This window comes from Ranitomeya imitator, chromosome 2, assembly GCF_032444005.1.
Source record: "Ranitomeya imitator isolate aRanImi1 chromosome 2, aRanImi1.pri, whole genome shotgun sequence".
Lineage (NCBI taxonomy): Eukaryota > Metazoa > Chordata > Amphibia > Anura > Dendrobatidae > Ranitomeya > Ranitomeya imitator.
In genome coordinates this window covers 811,378,918-811,400,395 of record NC_091283.1, presented here as the reverse complement: position 1 = coordinate 811,400,395, position 21,478 = coordinate 811,378,918, and the positions used below count along the sequence as shown (strand labels likewise).

At 39.8% G+C, this 21,478-nt stretch overlaps 1 protein-coding gene across 1 annotated transcript in view; it reads right to left on the bottom strand.

The window, feature by feature from the left end:
- The window catches only part of LOC138667806 (alpha-2-macroglobulin-like), a 66,456-nt gene extending 48,956 nt beyond the window's left edge, over positions 1–17,500 (bottom strand). Inside the window, exons 1-12 of the mRNA XM_069755897.1 lie at positions 17,426–17,500; positions 14,421–14,604; positions 12,080–12,239; positions 9,759–9,811; positions 9,528–9,548; positions 9,074–9,227; positions 8,907–8,991; positions 8,540–8,651; positions 6,501–6,615; positions 5,032–5,141; positions 4,803–4,955; positions 4,421–4,648 (exon numbers count right to left, since the gene is read on the bottom strand). Coding sequence (XP_069611998.1) covers positions 4,421–4,648; positions 4,803–4,955; positions 5,032–5,141; positions 6,501–6,615; positions 8,540–8,651; positions 8,907–8,991; positions 9,074–9,227; positions 9,528–9,548; positions 9,759–9,811; positions 12,080–12,239; positions 14,421–14,604; positions 17,426–17,493 — 1,443 coding nt within the window. The 5' untranslated portion in view covers positions 17,494–17,500. The remainder of the gene's footprint in view (positions 1–4,420; positions 4,649–4,802; positions 4,956–5,031; positions 5,142–6,500; positions 6,616–8,539; positions 8,652–8,906; positions 8,992–9,073; positions 9,228–9,527; positions 9,549–9,758; positions 9,812–12,079; positions 12,240–14,420; positions 14,605–17,425) is intronic.
- Between the last annotated feature and the right edge of the window lie 3,978 nt (positions 17,501–21,478).

Genomic DNA, 21,478 nt, shown 5'->3' with positions numbered 1-21,478 from the left:
AAAAGAATTGTAATTCTGACCACTTTTCCCCGATTGTGCGCAAAATAGATTTGGGTCCTATTGGAAGATCTGCATCTACTACACAGTGATGGCATACTCTGTTGATATCCTTGGTTTCTAACATTTTATACAGTACCCTGTTAATAGGGGATTTATACACAGGTTTTTGAGCAGCTTCATATGTAACCCTTGGACTTTGCTCAGCATCTTTTATTTCAGATGGTCAATTGATGACATTCATTCTCTGAGCTGAAATATCCTGCATGTCTATTGCTCCAGTCCCTGACAGCAAGCAGCTTGGATGGTATCTGAGTCATTCTATCTTCGGCATTGAATCCTGCATGTATCTATATATGTTAGTCATCCTATTATGCCTTTGTTTGTGTTTATAGATATTTAACTCACTTTTGCATGTCCTTACTCAGAGAGATCACATAACTGTTTCAAAGTGCTTTATGATCCATGTAGACCTGGACATTTGTTTATCTGATCACTACATTTATTGTGTCCTGTTGTCTCAACTGAGTTAGATTGATTGCTAACGAGCTTTAACACAAAAAAAAAAAAAAAAAGAGATCTAAGGGCTAGCCTTCTATAAATGTAGATGTAGCTTGGGGATGCATTCGTGCAGGGGTGCATTCGTGCACTGTTATTCGTGTATTTTTTATTCAAAGTACTTTTTTTTTCTAAGTACTCGGCAGTTATAACTTGGCAGTTAGACAGGGCAGGAGACAGGTAAGAAAAACTAAATCTAATCCATATTCACTTGAAACAGCACAAATACTCACCATATTTATTTGTATAATCTATATTCTGGCTGCTGCATTCACTCACATTCACCGCCCTCGCATTAACTCTCTACACTCCATCCATATCGGCCCCTCTGTCCTCTCCTCTCCTATGTATAGCACTCATGCTCTATTCACATTGCTTAACAGCACAGATCCATTCAGTCCCAACATCCAACACAAGAGACGCTCTCACAAATCACTTAACCATCTGCTCACTCTTTCGATCCTCCTTCTCCTAGTCGCTGGAGACATATCTCCAAACCCCGGCCCCCCATGTTATAGCCAGTCAAACCTCCCAATTGCTACACCCAGAAACCCCTCTAACCTTATTAATATTCCCTGCATGCCTGCTGTCTCTTTCAATTGTGCCCTTTGGAATTCTCGCTCTGTGTGTAATAAACTCTCCTTCATTCATGACTTCTTCCTTTCTAATTCTCTTAATCTCCTGGCTCTTACTGAAACCTGGATCCAGCAGTCAGACACCACCGCTGCTGCTGCTCTTTCATATGGTGGACTACACTTTTCTCATACCCCAAGATCAGACAACAGAGCAGGTGGAGGCGTTGGTCTGCTCCTTTCACCCAAATGTACTTTCCAAGTTATCCCCCAAGTACCCTCACTTGTCTTCCCTTCCTTTGAGGTCCATGTGGTCAGACTCTACGTCCCCTTCTCCATGCGAGTGGCGGTGGTGTATCGTCCTCCCGGCCCCTCTCATCAGTTCCTGGATCACTTTGCCACCTGGCTAACACACTTTCTCTCCTGTGACACCCCCACCCTTATCATGGGTGATTTCAACATCCCCATTGCCTCTCCCCTCCCCCATCTGCTTCTCACCTTTTATCTCTATCCTCCTCTTTTGGCCTCTCGCAGCATACTAACTCTCCAACACATGAAGATGGAAACTCCCTTGACTTGGTCTTCTCCCGACTTTGCTCAGTGGATGACTTCACAAACTCCCCTCTCCCGCTCTCTGACCACAACCTTCTTTCATTCTCTATCAAGAACTGCCATCCCGCTCAGGTCACCCCCACTTTCCACACCTATAGAAACATACAGGCCATTAACACCCAGAAACTTATGATGAACTTGCAGTCCTCATTGGCCCCTATTTCCTCCATCTCATGTCCTGATTCTGCATTGAAGCATTACAATGAAACCCTGCAAAGTGCTCTGGATGAAGCTGCTCCTCCTATACATAAAACAACTCGGCACAGACGGCAACAACCGTGGCACACGCTGCAAACACGTTTCCTGCAGCGGTGCTCCAGGTGCGCAGAACGTCTGTGGAGAAAATCTAATCTACCCGAAGATTTCATCCATTATAAGTTCATGCTAAAGACATACAATTCTGCCCTTCACCTCTCCAAACAAACCTACTTCAACACCCTCATCACCTCCCTGTCCAATAACCCTAAACGTCTCTTTGACACGTTCCAGTCCCTACTCAACCCAAGAGAGCAGGCCCCAACCACGGATCTCCGTGCTGACGATCTGGCCAATTACTTCAAAGAAAAAATTGACCACATTCGACAGGAAATCATCTCCCAATCTCTTCATACCATGCACTGTCCTCCCTCCCCCACTGCATCTAGTTCACTCTCTGACTTTGAAGCAGTTACAGAAGAAGAAGTAAGCAGGCTCCTTGCATCTTCTCGCCCGACCACTTGCACCAGTGACCCCATTCCGTCACATCTCCTCCAGTCCCTTTCCCCGGCTGTCACCTCTCACCTAACAAAAATATTCAACCTTTCCCTCACTTCCGGTATTTTTCCCTCCTCATTTAAGCATGCCATCATACATCCATTACTTAAAAAACCATCCCTCGATCAAAACTGTGCCGCTAATTATAGACCTGTCTCTAATCTTCCCTTCATCTCTAAACTCCTCGAACGCCTGGTCCACTCCCGTCTTACCCGCTATCTCTCAGATAACTCTCTTCTCGACCCTCTTCAATCTGGCTTCCGCTCTTTACACTCTACTGAAACTGCCCTCATTAAAGTCTCTAATGACCTACTAACAGCTAAATCTAATGGTCACTACTCCATGCTAATTCTCTTGGATCTCTCTGCAGCATTCGACACTGTGGATCATCAGCTCCTCCTCACTATGCTCCACTCCATCGGCCTCAAGGACACCGTTCTCTCCTGGTTCTCCTCCTATCTCTCTGACCGATCCTTCACTGTATGTTTTGCTGGTTCCTCCTCCTCTCACCTTCCCCTTACTGTTGGGGTTCCTCAAGGATCAGTCCTAGGCCCCCTACTCTTCTCGTTGTATACTGCCCCTATTGGACAAACAATCAGTAGATTTGGTTTCCAGTACCATCTCTATGCTGACGACACCCAATTATACACTTCTGCTCCCGATATCACACCGACCTTTTTAGAAAACACCAGTGATTGTCTTACCGCTGTCTCTAACATCATGTCCTCCCTCTATCTGAAACTAAACCTGTCAAAAACTGAACTCCTCGTGTTCTCTCCCTCTACTAACCTACCTTTGCCTGACATTGCCATCTCCGTGTGCGGTTCCACCATTACTCCAAAGCAACATGCCCGCTGCCTTGGGGTCATCCTTGATTCTGACCTTTCATTCACCCCCTACATCCGATCACTGGCTCGCTCTTCTTACCTGCATCTCAAAAACATTTCTAGAATTCGCCCTTTTCTTAATTTCGACTCTGCAAAAACTCTGACTGTTTCACTTATTCATTCTCGTCTGGACTATTGTAACTCTCTACTAATCGGTCTCCCTCTTGCAAAACTCTCCCCGCTCCAATCTGTCCTGAATGCTGCAGCCAGGATCATATTCCTCACCAACCGTTACACCGATGCCTCTACCCTGTGCCAGTCATTACACTGGCTACCCATCCACTCCAGAATCCAGTACAAAACTACTACCCTCATCCACAAAGCACTCCATGGCTCAGCACCACCCTACATCTCCTCCCTGGTATCAGTCTACCACCCTACCCGTGCCCTCCGCTCCGCTAATGACCTCAGGTTAGCATCCTCAATAATCAGAACCTCCCACTCCCGTCTCCAAGACTTTACACGTGCTGCGCCGATTCTTTGGAATGCACTACCTAGGTTAATACGATTAATCCCCAATCCCCACAGTTTTAAGCGTGCCCTAAAAACTCATTTGTTCAGACTGGCCTACCGCCTCAATGCATTAACCTAACGATCCCTGTGTGGCCTATTTATAATAAAAAAAAAAAAAAAAAAAGGTTCCTCGCATCATGTTCTCATACACTTTATGCAGTATTAGCCCTCTGTGTCTGTACTGCTACATACTTAGGCAGGTAACTGGTTCATGCAGCTTTACATGAACACCTGAGCCTTACACTATAGCTGGTCCGAATAACTAAAGCAATTGTTACCATCCACCTCTCGTGTCTCCCCTTTTCCCCATAGTTTGTAAGCTTGCGAGCAGGGCCCTCACTCCTCCTGGTATCTGTTTTGAACTGTATTTCTGTTATGCTGTAATGTCTATTGTCTGTACAAGTCCCCTCTATAATTTGTAAAGCGCTGCGGAATATGTTGGCGCTATATAAATAAAATTATTATTATTATTATTATATTGGGCACTGGAAAAGACACATTGATTCCACTACAGTTCACATGTCTCACCAGGTAATGCAGGGATAACTTTTTGACCTCATTCAGTTCTGAATGGCTAATGATGTATTCCACAAGGACATCTTGACGGCCCTCACATGGGAGAACACGATCCAGTGAGCTGAGTTTCAAGTAGCTCTTGCTCCGAGAGTAGAAGGGGACGACACGTCGTGAGGCTTCATGAAACTTATTCTGAAATCTATCAAAACTCTTTAGTTCCTTCTTCGCGTCTATTTGAGCCTTTAGGAAAAAAATACATTTCATGGTCTTTTACTGGAAGAAAGTATAATCTCATTTATATTTTCAATATTTAGTATGTTAACCATCAACAAAACCTAGCTATGAAGATGTCTCACCAATCACACCTACAGCTGATGAACATGAATAGTCATACCGTTAGGTCTATGGTGTTTTCCCAGTTGGCTGTGTCCAAAATAAACAAAGCTTCACCATTCTCATTGGTCACTAAGGTCTGGCTTGCTGAATTATACCTCAGAAAAACTTTAATATTTGGTTGAGGAACACCTCCAGTATCCTCCACTCTAATCTGGAATAAGATATTATAATATGTAAACACTGAGTTTGACTTTAGAAACCTAGTATATGAGGACTAAGTGACTCACCAAACCTCTATATGGTATTCCACGCTTGTAGTTAGTGTGAGCATTAATAAAAGACACTTTTTTGATGACATTGGTTATGCTGGTTTGACCGGTTGATGATATCTCCACTCCTACATAACGAGGTAACATTGGGAAAAACATCTTATAGTGTTTTATAAGAAAGTAATTTGTGTTGTCACATTTCTTTTGAACATAATTATTATAGACGAAAAGAACCAATAGAACTACAAGAAAAGTTTTTAGCTCTCCAAATACTTTCTGGCACCACCCATTTAAATTGTGGCATTGTTGTTATCATTACGTAATGGTGATGAAGTACCAATCATGTCCCTCTGACCCTACTCAACTGAGTGATGTGGTACCAGTCATGTCCCCCTGACCCTACTCACCTGAGACCCACTTCTATTTCATTCGAGCTCAAACCCAGATAGATTGGACCCCCTCAAAGAGCCATCCCCCATAAACTGGACATATTATCATCAGAACCCTACCTCTGCCCACTATCCTGCAATTTTCTGTTGCTTTTTCTCCAACTTTTTCTCCAAAAGTTCCTTTTTCCTGAGTTTAGCTGAAGACTAAAGTTTCTATAGTCAGAAAAATAAATGGAAGCAAGCTCTTGGCCCCAGTGGAAAACAGATCGACATCTACCATGTGACATTTATATTTCAAGTGTGTTGTTATATAGAAGAGGGGACTTTGGGATCCCAAAGACACCAGGGTCCAGATACAACTACAAATACTGCACACTCTTATAGCTTTATTCAAGCTACAGTACAGCTACAGAAAGTCACTAATTACATAAAATCAAATTGCGGTTTGACTTTCATGCACTGCAATAACATAGTTGAATATCTAAATGCACAGTAGTAGTGATGAGCGAATGTGATCGGATAACGTGTTATCCAAGCATGCTCGGGTGTTATCAGAGTATCTTGGGCATGCTCGGATAACATGTTCGAGTCTCTGCTGCTGCTTGTTTTGTGGCTGTTACACAGCCGCAACACATGTGAGGATAGTCTAACAAACAGGCACGTGTTGAGGCTGTTTAACTGCTGCAAAATGTGCAGCCTCAGGGACTGGGAGATATTATCCAAGCACGCCCAAGATATTCTGATAACACCCGAGTGTTGAATGTTGATTGAACCTGTACATTTCGACAGGTTTGCCTGATAGTCTATGCGTGTATGAGGGCCTTGGACAATTGTAAGTTAGGAGAACCAAGAATCCAGCAAATATGTTTTTGGACTACCAAATTTTTCATTTTCCCAGGGAAAACCTGCAGTGAGACATGCTTGGCAGTGGCTCTCTCATAAAAAATAAAGGAATACTTGGCTGAACAACCACTTCTACATATAGAAGGGCTGGTCGAGATGGTCACTTGCCGGCTGAACAATTAGCCAAACCATTGTTTAGAAGACAGCCATCTTATGTGTATACAGACTTCACAGTCTAAGATAAATCAGACTTACCAGTTCCTTCCTCTGTAATAGAAGCAGTACCTTTCAGCTCACTTCCGATGAGGCTTTCATTCAGCTTAATGAGCGAAGACTTGACCTCAATGGTATGGCAACCAGATCTGTCCAACTGTGTGAAAGAAACAACTCAGATTCAAAAACTATTCAATTACTGTAGCTAAAACAAATGACAAAATTAAGAAAAGTCCAGACAGCTGCCATGTCACCAGCGATGTATAGGGGCTTAATGGGCTTCCGTTGTACCTATAATTACTGTAGTTGTGTTGAACTAAGTATTTGGTGAGCAGTAACATTTATTAAAGAATTGTTCACTGATACTAGTGGTATTATAATAGGAGCCACCAGCTTAACAAGTCAGTCCCTGACATTCCTCCCTTCTAAATCTTCCCCCATAACCTTTGAGTGACATTACTGAGAAGTTGAAGGAACCACAGCAACTCAGCCTCAACGTGGAGACCATGCAAAGTTACAGAGTCGGGTCACCGAGTATTGAGACGCAGAGGGCAAACAAGTCACCAGACTTCAGACCTCCTCTGGTATTACCATCAGTAAAAACACCGTACTCTGGATACTTCATAGCATGGTTCATGGCAGAGCAATTTTATGAAACCCTTACATCACCAAACACAATGCCAAGTCTTGGATGGAGCAAAGCTGCCATGACTAGAGCATTGGAAATGTGCTCTGTGGAGGGAAATATCACATTTTTGTTATCTGGCATCTAATGGGTGAGTCTAGGTTTGGCAAATGCCAGAAGGATATTATGTATCTGACAGCATAGTCCCAGCTGTAAAGTTTGGTGGAGGAGGGGTAATGCTGTTAAATTAGCAGAGAAGGGATATTAATGCATCAGCATACAAAGATATTTTGGACAATTGCAGCTCCAACATTGTGGGATCAGTTTCTTTTCTATCATGACTGTGCCCAAGTGCTCAAATCTAGGTCTGTACCATCATTTGGGTGAAAGAACTTGTCTATAGCCCACGTTAAATTATTGATCTTAAACTTATCGTACACCTTTGAGATGAAATAGGATGTTGCGAACTAGACTCTCTCGTCCAACATCAATGTCTTGCCTCACAAATGGTCTCCTGGACGAATGGGCAAAAATTACATGACACCACAAAAGAGAGGAAGTTTTTATAGCTCCATAGTGCTGATGGAGAGGGGGGCACTCATTTTGTATTAATGCTGATAGATTTAGAAAAGGAAGCCATAAAAGCTCCAGTAGGTGTAATGTGGAGGTGTCCATATGAGGAATCTATTATCACTATCCTTTGGCTCAATATACCATGAAACCTGCACAAAATACCGTATTTTAGCATTTTTATTCAATGTTCTTTTCAGTTATATTCCTATTATTTTGCTCTTCCATTATGTTTGTAAAACTGCAATTTAATATGACATTTCATCTGTGAAAATATTTTAAACCTTTAAGAACAGATTTTTGATGACAGCATCATGATTTACAAAAACTGTCTTACTCTGCAGATACATGGAAATGTATTCTAATTAGTGATGAGAGAATATACTCGTTACTCGAGATTTCTCAGCATGCTCGGGGGTCCTCCGAGTATTTTTAGTGCTCAGAGATTTAGTTTTTCTTGCCGCAGCTGAATGATTTACATCTGTTAGCCAGCATAAGTACATGTGGGGGTTGCCTGCCTGCTAGGCAACCCCCACATGTACTTATGCTGGCTAACACATGTAAATCATTCAGCTGCAGCAAGAAAAACTAAATCTCCGAGCACTAAAAAATACTCGGAGGACAGCCGAGCGTGCTCCGGAAATCTCGAGTAACGAGTATATTCGCTTATCACTAATTCTAATCCATGCGTAAAAAAATTTGGTGTTATACTCGCAATTGAAATATGCAACCATATGATACGTGGTAGTACCGCGTCTTAAGAGTATACAGACCGAGGCCAATTAGCTAGTTTGATTGAAGATTATTTAACACCAGATTTAGAGATAAATTCTTCAGTTATCTGCTACTTTTTCACAACTGTAAAATTTGTACAACAGGATCTCACCTTTCCAGTAAAATCAACACATTCAGCGGGGGCACTCCACCAATGGAAGGAAATATGTTTACAGCAAATTGAAGCTGTAAAATCCCCCTGGACTGGCTTCCCATATGTGTATCTAAAAGAAAATGAGATACAGTTTAATAATAGACAAATAATTATTTACATGGTAAAGACAAAAAAGGTTCAGTGATATAGAAAGAAACATGAAATTGTCACTTTAGGAAAAAAACAAAAAACCTGTATAAGGTATTCATTCTTTTGGAAACTGTGGTTGTCCCTAACCGACCAGTCAGTATTAAAAGTATGATCAATTGGTCTAACAGAATTGGAGTTCTGGACTCATATAGAGGAAACATTTTTTGTAACTCACTTGCCACAAATTTTAACCTGAAACTGATCACTATTAAACAGGATACCCTTGGGGAACTGGATGCTGACCTCGAATCTTGGAAGTACTGAAATAAATCATAGGTGTAAGTTAAAAAAGAATAAGAAAACATATTTTAGATATTGGACATAAAAGAAAGGCTTTCTCACCATATTCCTCTACAGTAAAGGTATGAGATGTGTCTTTTATCCTGATGGAATATTCCCCCAGGATGGGCTCAGAAGACAGAACTAGGGAGCGCTCAGCAATCCCCTGATTGACTGTCACATTTAACCATTGACTAATCCTGTTTTTTGCGGGGTCCTAAAGAGAACAATATCAGACTGCATATTACCAACTGATTACATTTTCTAATACTTTTCTTTTATAAAGTTAACAGCAACAAAAAATAGCAAATTTGAAAGCAATCATACAGATGTTTCTGTTTTTAGCCATATCAACTATTAATCCAATATGAAGTTTTATTGTTATTATTATTATTTATAAATTAATATTTAAAACTATTCTTATATTTTCTATTATTATTATTATTATATTTTAAATAATAATAATAAGTTAAAATATAATCATTCTAATAATACTATTTTTCAGATATTTTCTTACCTGTACTTCTACTACAGGAATCTAAAGTAAAAAAAAGAAAAGAAAAAATAACATTTTTAAAACGTTCTCAAGTTCTTAAAGTGAAGTTTTTAAATACAAACTGCTGCTAATTGTTCTTCTCCATGATATACAATGGAATGATGGCAAGATTTTCTTTCTAGAAAATTCTATATAATATTGTAGATTTATAGAGGAACAGTAGTCAAATGACTTACTTTTATTTGGACTTACCACAATGTTTTCTGGTTTGAAATCTTCATTAAGGGACAAAATTCTAAATTTTACTGAGTTTAAAAAAAAACAAACGAAAATACAAAAACAGACAGTTACTGGAGAAACTTTTTGTTCATTACTTAAATTTTAAGTGAGTTTTTAATTAAAAAAAATTGAAAAATTTACAAGAAACAATGGAAAAGTGAGTCACATCGCCAAGCAAGACAGCAACACTAACCATACACGTCAATATATGTGCACAATCACGAAGCCCATGGAATAATTTGGAGCTTTACTAGTACGGTTCAGTTACTCAGAGACACTCAATTTAAGCCGTCAAATTCAATATGATTTTCATAATTTTATAATAGCTGAAGAGATAATATTCAACAAAAAGACCGTACAATACAACTACAATATGCACACAAAAGAAAAGGAAGGAGCGGTATAGGGGAGTGTGAAGAATAAATAATATGAGTATTTTTGAGCCAAGTAAAAGTCCTAAGGAGCCCCAAACAGTATTAAAATAGCCTATTAGTTATAAAGTGTAGTTGTCAAGGACTCTATGTTCTACTAGATCTGAATCTGAAGATCCACTTTGTTTCCATAAACGAGCAGTTAAAGGGAACCTGTCATGTCCGATAATGTTATCAACCTGCAGTTATCAGGTTAATCTGCAGATTAAAAATATTATGAAGGTGACTTGCCATTGCATTTAAATGGCTATACCCAGAAATATTTTCACCGCTCACAGCACTAAGTGCAGTGGCTGTAAGCATGCCTTGGCATTTTGACTAACAGTCGGCTCTGAACTGAGACACAGTTGAGTCTTCTGTCAGTCATTGCTGGGGCATGCTTACAGCCGCCACTCACAGTAGAGTGAGCAATGACTGTATCCACACTGTCACTTTTGCATGACTGAAAGCCGGCGGCTCCCTGAAGAAATAAAGTTAATTTTCTGTACAATGGACGAGCACCTTCATAACACTTTTAAATTGCAGATTCACTCTATTTCTGTAGATTAATATCATTATTAGACAAGACAGGTACCTTTTAAACATCTCGCATCAGTTAAAGGGAACCTGTCACCCCTAAAATCGAAGGTGAGCTAACCCCACCAGCATCAGGGGCTTATCTACAGCATTACAGAATGCTGTAGATAAGCCCCCGATGTATCCTGAAAGATGAGAAAAAGAGATTAGATTATACTCACCCAGGGGCGGTCCCGGTCCGGTTCTGGTCAGATGGGCGTCGCGGTCTGGTTCGGGGCCTCCCATCTTCTTATGATGATGTCCTCTTCTTCTCTTCACGCTGCGGCTCCGATGCAGGTGAACTTTGCCTACAGGGCAGAGCAAAGTACTGCAGTGCGCAGATGCCGGGCCTCTCTGACCTCTCCCGGTGCCTGCGCACTGCAGTACTTTGCAGACAAAGTACGCCTGCGCCAGAGCCGCAGTGTGAAGAAGAGGACGTCATCATAAGAAGATAGGAGGTCCCGGACCGGACCGCGATGCCCATCGAACCAGAACCGGGTGAGTATAATCTAACCTCTTTTTCTCTTCTTTTAGGATACATCGGGGGCTTATCTACAGCATTACAGAATGCTGTAGGTAAGCCCCTGATGCTGGTGGGCTTAGCTCACCTTCGATTTTGGGGGTGACAGGTTCCCTTTAAGATAACTAACAGCAATCTTTAATTCCTTTAACGAATGTGGTTACTATATAAAAATATTTCTGGATTAGCTTTAAAACAGGCTTGTTTTTCATACTGGACTAAAGGAAATAACTGGACCAGAGAGGCGGGACATGTGAAGTTCAGGTGAGCATAGCTTGCCAATCAATGTCAGTGGGTGGGGAATATTTAGTTACATTTTCATTTAAATGACAAGTACACATTAAATATTATATCTAGTGATGAGCGAATGTGCTCAGATAAGGTGTTATGCGAGTATGCTCATGTGCTAACCAAGTGTCTTCAATACGTTTGAGTCCCCGCGGCTGCATGTCTCGCGGGTGTTTGTCAACACATCCAGGGATTTCCTGGTTATTAGGCAATTCATGCATGTGTTGAGCATGCTCGGGATAAAGCCTTATCTGAGCACATTCGCTCATCACTAATTATATTCATATGTTTGTAAGCCTGAATGTTTTTGGCATTACAAATTTACATTCATATTCTAAATAAAACCTTTTGGACGTCAACTGATAACTAAAAAAACAATATATCCTAACACCAAGGACCATCTAAATATCCAAATTTATGCCCCCAAACAGTTCTTTCCCTATTAACTAAAGAATCTGTGAATCTAAGAACACATTGAGAACCCCTTTAATTTTTCTTACCGGTTTGTCCTGGTTTATACACAGCTTTATCTGTCTGGACTAGAGTTTTGGTGCGCAGCTTCTTTACAAGAACCTTACTGGTTTTGGTTTCTAGTTCCCCTGAACTGTGAATGGAGAGGGTTAGTGTGCCGACCGATGCATCTTCTTCAGGAGTGGGAACCTAAAGCAATTAACAAAGATGTGTTGAATATGTATCTAAAGATGATGCTTTAATTTCAATGGCAGCTTGGAAACACATGAGGAAAATTTTATGAAGAATGATGCCCACAAATGTAGCATTAAAAAGTAGCAAACTTTCGCAAATTTTTACCCTTTTCTGCTTTACTATAAGTGGGTTAACTGCCACTGCTCGAAGGATTTATGGCAGAAACTTGTCTAAATTACCACAATCCAAGTCAAGATGTTTGTAGCACACAAGCTGCTTATAAAATAAAGATTTGAGGGATTTTGTTCATTGAATAGGAAAAGTTGTGTAAAGGGAACCTGTAATGTCCCAAATGCTATTAATCTGCAGATAAAGGGTCAGTCTTTAGGTTCATAGCGTTGCAATGCTTTTTGACTGCCTTACTGAAAGCCTGGCTGCAGGGAGAAAAATTAACATATTCCTCCCAGTAGCTGCTGGCTTTCAGTCATTGAGGTGTGCCTGCAGTGGCTACAGTCACTGGCACTGCTCTGTACACAGTGAGTGGCGACTGTAAGCACACCCTGGCACTTTGATTGAAAGCTGAGTCTTCAAAGAGGTGCTGGATAGCCAACTGTCAATCAAAGTCCTAGGGCGTGCATACAGCCACCGCTCACAATGATGTGAACTATGGCTGAAACCGCTCTGCTCTCACCTATACTGTATGACTGAAAGCCGGCAGCTCCAGTGAGGAATAAAGTAAATTTCCTGCTGGTAGCCAAGCTTTCATTGAGGTAGCCAAACCAAGAAGCTTTACAATGCTATTAGTCTGCAGATTATTCCTATTTCTGCAGGTTAATAGCGCTTGGTGATATGGCAGGTTCCCTTTAAATGGGTTGTCTTATAAGGAAACACCTTCAGGGAGGTCATAAAGAGTGCTCCCATTTAAAGTCTGCAGTTCAGAAAGATTCAATCATATAGATTATATATCATATAAGATATATTTTTTTTATTTATGGACGGGTCCTAGGAATATGTTCATGTTGAGGTTTTTTTTTAAGAATGCACAAAGCATAAGTTATAAAGCAGAAAGCAATATAGGAAACTCTCCTTTTTGGGGAGTTTTCGGAGGTGTTTTTCTTTTTCTGAAGAGTTTTTTAAGCTGCTTTGAAGAAGTGTTGAACAGATTGAATATGTGCCCAGGTGGATTCCACCATGGATACTGCCTAAAAAAACATTAAAAATATGTTCAAAACAATGAACATATTCATTTTTATGTAAAAAACGATGTGCTGTGCCAATATTCAGGCTTTTGAATTCCTTTTAAACACTTCAGGTTTCTAAAAAAGGCCAAGAGGTTAAAAGAAGTGACATGTTCATCCTTCTGGTAATTTCCGCTCGGAAGATGTTCTGTTCTCTACAGCAGAAATCAATAGGAAAAGCTCCAAAGACGGGAATAGCTAAGGCCTATACAAGAACTCGCCTCGTCTGTATCCTCAGGAAAAATATAGGAATAGCTATGGAGGATATCCACTAAATTAAAACATAACTTTTAATAAATGTAAGTACTTACATTTATTAAAAGTTATGTTTTAATTTAGTGGATATCCTCCATAGCTATTCCTATAAAGCTCCAAAGACGGCCAGATATTTTTGCAGTAATTTACCATTGTTTTTGTGTAAAAAAAAACATTAGCAGCTTTTTCAGTCACTCGCTGGAGTAATAAAAGTTAACAAAAACTACAGTAAAAAAACAAAGACTTAATAAAAAAAACAGTGTCTTACAACTTTCAGAAAAATTTACCAAAAAAATGACTGTAAAAAACCCACAAAAGATACTTCAGGAAAAAAATCAATTTTCCTCAAGCGTCTTCTGCTCAAATTTGTTGGGTTCACTTGAGTTTATAAGATGCTGTGTGCACATAGGAAGATTTTTTTGCTTGGAGTGTTCTTTGCACCCTTTTGATTGGGCAGTGTCTAGTTTGGTAGTTTGAATACGTTTCCCTCAGGATCTTGTTCAAAAAAGTGTCATGCTGCACTTTCTCTTTTTCATCAGGCATTTTTCAAAACATCTTAAAGAAAAAACAGCTAAAAATAACTTCATATGAAGCAACAAAGTGGTTTTCCTTAGAAGTGATTTGGAAGACTTGGAGAGAATCTACTCCAAATAAGTCCTCAAAAAACTCAGTTTAGACATAACCTATTAAAGCTATTTTTTACCTGGAAGTTGAGGCAGGAGAATTTGGTGTCTTGTTGGAATTTCTTTTCTACCAGTGTGGTGTCCTTGTTATCCAGGTTTAGAGATATTTTCACATTACTCTCTCCTTTTGCATTCTCAAATTGCAGACAGATGGTTTCTGATTGCCGGCTATGTAACTCTGATGGGAAGATGACAGCGTAGTGTCTGGCAAGAAAGACATAGAAGATAGGATACCATTACAAAGAGTACGAGTAGGTAAGAGACAACGATAAAGGTTGAGTTTCACCAAAAGACACATGGCTATGACTGTGTCTTCTGTCATGGCTGACAGTGTTGACCCGCAGCATAGTCACGCCATTACTCCAAACTATGCACTCCCGCTGGCTGCTAACAGAGACAGCTCTACCTCTGTAACATGTGAGAAGTGTATTAGCAATGAGGCTGGTCAGATGCGGAAATCTGGTCAACTTCGAAAAGCTGCAAACAGGTTGTATAGTATAGAGGCTGCTATCAGTGTGAACGCCTTACATCGGTAACTGGCCACTCTGAGACAGCACGGTGGCTGGTGACCTGAACAACGAGCCGTATGCTATAAAATTTCAAATCCGAGAATAGAGAGCGCTATTAATAAAAGGAAATTATAAAGTTCCTTGTTTTTACAAGCACTTTGCAGTTTTAACCATAAAAAAACATGAGTCAACCACTTTAAGATAAAACCGCAAAGGGTTTGGGCCACGCATATCTGTGTTCGTACAACCTGTGCACTTATCTCAGGGTCCATCATTGTGCTTGGTTTTACTGCACTATGGAATTGGGTGGTCTGTGTCTGGACTCTCTCTGCACCTGTTATGTCTCCTCCTTTCTGCACCCTGATACCTGAATCTGCACTTTGAAACCCATTGCTTGCTTCTACAGTAAAGGGAATTATGCAAAAGCAACTTTTTAAGCAAAGTAGTACATTTTTCTAACACCAGATAACAGTGAAAGCAATTAACTAGAAAAAGTGAATGGACAACACCTTCAAAAAAATCATACATTGATCTTTTGCCGCTAGGCAAAAATATATATAACTGAACATGAGGTTCTTAATTTAACATTCTGATCAGACTGGATCAAGCCCACTGCAACGTCACGGTGAACCTCTCAGTGGGTCCTAACCTCTATTGCCTTAAAGGAGTGGCGTCATGCGCTAACCACTGCCTGCATTAGACTGTATGAAGCGCAATAATAAATATTTTTGCCTAGCGGCATTAGGTCACTGTATGATTTTTAGAGGTGCTGCCCATACTTTTTTTCAGCATTTTACATGATCTGTCCTTTTTTTCTTTTTAGCTGTGCACTCCTCCCATTTGGCAAAGGTGATTTTAATTAGCTGGAGACTGCAAAGGGGGTCCAGCCTATTTTTTACTCTCATTTGAGAGCTTGAGGAAGGTGAGTTTCAGTGCTCCTTTTTTGATGTTGAGGCTGTGTGGCGGCCATTGTTGCTGTGGTTTTGTGCTAGCAGTGGGGTCTGGAGTCATGGGGACTCAGTCTTGCAGCATGGGCGCTAATAAGGCTAGGTTTACATTGTGTTAGGGCAATCCATTTAACAGATCCTTTTAACGGATGCGCTAAAGCTGATGCCCAAAATCTGTTTTTTTCTTCAATCGCGCTAACGCATGGTACCATTGTGTTGGCATGCATTAGCAATAGAGGTCTATGCACAGCGAATGCATCCGTTCGGTGTGCTTTAGACCTAACGTACTCAAAAACATAGAGACCGCGCTCAAGGATGCGTCACAAAGTAACGCATCATCACTAACGCATGCTGATTTTGACATGCGTTAGGATGCGTTACGATAATGTATGGCGTTAGTGCCACTTAGTAATAGATCTGTTAAATGGATCTCCCTAACGCAATGCGAACCTAGCCTAACTCATAGCACACCTTTCAGGCCACCTCCTCTGCCTGTACAATTCTCACCGCCACATGCTGAAATCCTGACCTTTTCATGCTAGACTGGGACTTCCAGTTCTGACAAAGCAAGGGCAAGGACATCCTGGGCCTAATCACGGCTAGAAATGTGCCACAGCCTTAGAAGCACTCTCAAGACTGAGATTTCCGGCCCCAACTAGGCCTGAGACATCACTACCTAGTTGCAGTTGGAAGTCCCAGCCTGGCATGAAGATTCTCGGGTTTTACAGCTAGTGGCGCTGAGAACTGTATCAAGAGCAGTGAGCAGTGGAAGTAAGCAATGAGGTATTAGTTGTTTTTTCTTTTTCTATTTTTCTACATCTTACGTTTATTATGATCTAGGGTTTCTCCAAGACCCCAAAGCAGATAAGAGACTTTCAATTTGAGAAAATAAATTTGTGATTAAATGGAGGGTGGGAGACAGGACAAAGTACAGGGATTTGTAATTAATTTTGTGGTGGAACAAAACACAGGACAGGCACTTGTTATGAAATGTGGGACGAGAGGACAGAAGACAGAGAATTATAATAAATTGGTAAGAGAAAGGACAAAGGACAGGGACAGGAACTTTTGGGGGGTGTACACTACTCAGACAACCCCTTTTCAACCCCTATGTTTCTCCCCAGTAAAATAATAACATCTACACTCACTTCCGATTGCGCCGCCATTACAGTGGTGTTGGCACAGACTTTCCCGTGAAATGCGTGACATTGTTATATTACACAATCTCTGCAGCCAATCAGAACTAGTTTCACTCTCCCCTCCTTTGGAGAAATCAAGGATCTGAGGGATGTCAGAGAGCTGCCACATCTTTCACTTCCTCCAGATGTCTGGATTTGCCAATCGGGAAAGTAAAGCCAGTGATAATTGGCCACAGGGATCGCGTGACATAAAAATGTCAGGCGATCCCCAGGGTAGCCAGTGCAGAACAGGGCATGTATTCAGTTTAAACTTTTTGCTTTACAATAAAAAAAAAATGCTACAAGTGTCTTATCCACGCTACAGTATAGTACAATATATAAATATATAACACTTTTTAAATATAAGGTAAAATATTTATTCTGTACTTACAGTTTTGCTTCTAGTGTTGCCAAGATCTGCAATATGACCAACCACACACAGAAAAACCCTTGCCCCATTCTGCAAGTGAACATGGCATTGACTACTGTGAGTGATATATACGTCGGTAACCTTTACAGAACGGAACAGTGACTTCATCATGTTATGCAATATTTACACCGCCAGATAGACTTGTAGTTGTATGCACACCATGGACATTGCACAGGAACTTTGAATATCAAATATTTGTTAAGCACTGACTGGTCAGATAAAGGCTTTGGACATATTTCTCATTAATCATACACAAAATTGGGCTCAGATATGAACTGATTACTCCTATGAGAATGCAATATATAGGAGTCTTTATACATATAATGTTTGAATGCCACATTTTCAATTAGTAATAAAGACTTGCAACTTTTATTTAGAGGGAGTTCATTAAGGAATTTCCAAATTCGTAAACATATTTAGATTTTTATTTAAGCAAATTAATTTTTAAAGATGAAAAATGTTCCTTCTATTAAAAAATAACTTTTTAGAAGTTATATTTAATAGTACTTATAAAGTGAAATCACCGTCCAAGATTTCTGATCTTCCCAAGAAATATGCTGATAATAGAGCCATGTAAATGATCAGTTACCTGCTAAACTGAGATTTGCTACAAATTATCAATAGTCATTTATCAAAACTGACTAAAAATCCTCTTTGTTACCCATAGTTACCAATCAACGATCAACTATTGTATTTTAAAATTATTATTATTATTTTTTTGGGGGAAAAAGCTTTGCTGTGATTGGTAGACGTTTTCTGCAAAAATAGCTTTTGTCATGTTCACACTGATTTTTTTTCAGTTTTTGCAACAGATTCCCTCTAAAATAAAAACTTCTTGAAAATGCTTGGAAAATTAATTTTTTGAAGAAATCTGCTTAGCTGTCCACATGGGAAGTTTTCTTTAACTTATTTCTTCATAATGAAATTTGGAAAAACGCCTGGTGGAAAAAAGGAGGTGCATGTCACACTTTTGAAAATTATCCTGAAGAAAACTTCTCCAAACTAGACATTGGGCAATCAAAAGGCTGCAGAGAATGCATTAGGAATAATTCTTTTAAAACCCTTCAAAATCTCTTCAAGAAATGCTTCAGGAAGAAAAAACTCATCTGAAGCCTTCCCAGAAGGTTTCTGCTTGAAAAGGTTTTTTAATTTTTCAAAAACTGAGTTTGAACATTCCTGTACTGTCATAAGGACAGACGTGTCCATCCTTTCTTAACCCCTTAGTGATCAGGCCACATTTTTCAAATTCAAAATTTTATTGTCAAATTTGACATGTGTCATTTTATGTACCAATAACTTTGGAGTGTTTGAATTTATCTCATTCTTGTTGGGATTGTTTTAAGGACACATTATACTTTATGTTATTGCACTTTAGGACCTTAGGTTGATATGTATAAGATTTAAAATTTAGCTTCAATTTTTCATTTTTTTCAAAGAAATTTTCAGACCTCATTGTTTTCAGGGACATATTCGGTTCTGAAATTACTTTGGGGGAACCTACAGATGTGGACAAAACTGTTTGTACCCTTCTGTTAAAGTGAGAAGAGCCCACAATGGTCACTGAAATTACTTGAGACTGACAAAAGTCATTTTCATTTGAAATTTACTGAATCTCAACGTAATGAAATTCCGACACTGCTTTTAAATTGTTGATCAACATGGAAAACTAAATTGTGGTTCAGTATTAAAACTGAAAAAAACCCTCCAAAAACAAATGTAAATGGCCTGGACAAAAATTTGGAGACCCTTAGAGAAGAATGAAAATAATTTGACCATAGGGACATGTTAACCCTTTCTAAAGTTGAGCCAGCATCTTTTCCGGCAGATGAGGTCTGTGTTATTCAGCCATCATCTGCCTCTAACAGCTGTATGTGGAGCATTAGTATGGTGTAGCACTATAATACACAGTGGACAGAAAGGTGATATATTGCTGTGGAGTGGCATTAGCAGCAGCGGAAGCTCATGGGGAGTTGGGATGGGCTATGCTAGGAGATGCCTAGCAATTTATGGGCAGCAATGACATCTCCAAGACCAGCAGAACTACAGTATAGTTAACATGATAGATAAGGAGAAGGAGGAGATGTCTTCTAAGCATGGGCCATTGGCACTTGCAAAATCAAGATTAGCATTAGCTGTGGGTGAATGAAAGTTGTTACTGACCCTGCTTGACTAATTTGACAAAAGTTAACTTTTACAAACTTGCGGCAGATAACCTGGTCTGCTTGAGTGTGACAAAGTCACCAGCTATGCTGAACGCTATCTTTGAAAGTACACTAGAGGCTGAACACAACAATAAGCCCCTAGCGTACTGTGCCAGTTCTTGCCATTAGTCTATCCTGTTTACCCAGAAGTCCATGGGATAAGGACCCAGGGTTCTTGCCAAACAAAAGATACAGACTAGGTATGAGGGAACCTGGCTATTCAGCTGGTTCTTGAAATGAGTAGACATTTTGAAATTTGAATTCGCCAGCTTAGCTGAATTTTTCTCAAAATTCAGTTACCGACAAATAAATTCAATTTAATGCACAATTAAAAAGTCTCTAATAGCCTGGAACGGAAAGTTTGCTGTCATTGTGCATAGCGCATAAAGCACAGCATGCAGGGACTAGCCCAGCTCTTGAAGTGAACATTCCTGCCTCTGCCCCTGATAACGCTTCGAAGTGTCATCAAAAAGGAAGTAGGGAAAAAATAGAATAGCAGTTAGATAGTGGGCAGTGGTCAAAATTACTGTTATTGTGAATTGTTAAGCAAGTTGAAGATGAAATGATCTCTACAAGGTCTAAAGTTAAAGATGGCACATTTACTTTATATTTTAGGCCAAATATATATATATATATATATATATATATATATTGTCATTAAATAGGTAGGGATTCAGAATGAAATGTACTTTTAATTAGACCCACCCCTTTAACTCTTTGGAGCTATCTTATATGTTTTAGGTCCATTATTTCTGAGCAGATTAGTGCAGCAACGTGTCCTGAGACCCCCTTCGATTGCTCACAAGACCTTCTTAAAAGTGAACAGCTCAGGAGACAAGGCTCTGACTTTCTACTGCATTCCCCCTGCTCTGTGTGCCCTGTTGACACGGTCAGTATTTTACATCAGTATTTATAAGCCAAAACTGGAGTGGAACCATCAGAGGAAAAGTATAATACAAGGTGGGCCATACATGGGGATAAACCTGGATGGGCCATGTATATGGATACACCTAAATAAAATGGGAATGCTTGGTGATATCAACTTCGTGTTTGTGGCACATTAGTATATATGAGGGGGAAAACTTTTCAAGATGGGTGGTGACCATGGCGGCCATTTTGTAGTCAGCCATTTTGGATTTATCTTTATAAATGGCCCACCCAGGCGTATCCATATAAATGGCCAACCCTGTAGAAACACGTCACCACTTCTGTATTTTTCACCCACTCTTTGTTTTTGAATTAGAAATGCAGATGTAAAATACTGACCAAATACTGAAAGTGTGAACATGGGCTATGGATAAAATGCAGTTTTATATAAAACACTATCACAATAAACATGACTATACAATTCAACTTCATGTTGACACGGCATCATCTTCTCATCACCTTACACACGAAGGGATAGGCAAGGCCAAAGAAGCACCAATGTGCCTTCATTTGCATACATTTTTTTAAAGATTTTCCATTATTGAGTTAAACTGTATATGCCTGGTATGATTTTTATATTAGCTAAACACATGTTAATGCAGTTTAATTGACATTTCGATGCCGTTTAAATATCATCTTTCTTGACAGCACATTATCCAGTGAACATACAGTATGCTGCCAAGAACCATACACAGGATGATAATTTTAAAGACCGTACCTTATTTTTTTTTTATTCCATTTGTACAATAGACAACATGGGCATTACACAAATTTGCACTGTACTAAATATTTCAAGAACATTGGCTGCTCAAGGTTTTGAAAGAAATATCAAAATAAAAGAAAAACACAGTGGATCAACTTTTCACTGTTGCATAATCGTATACGG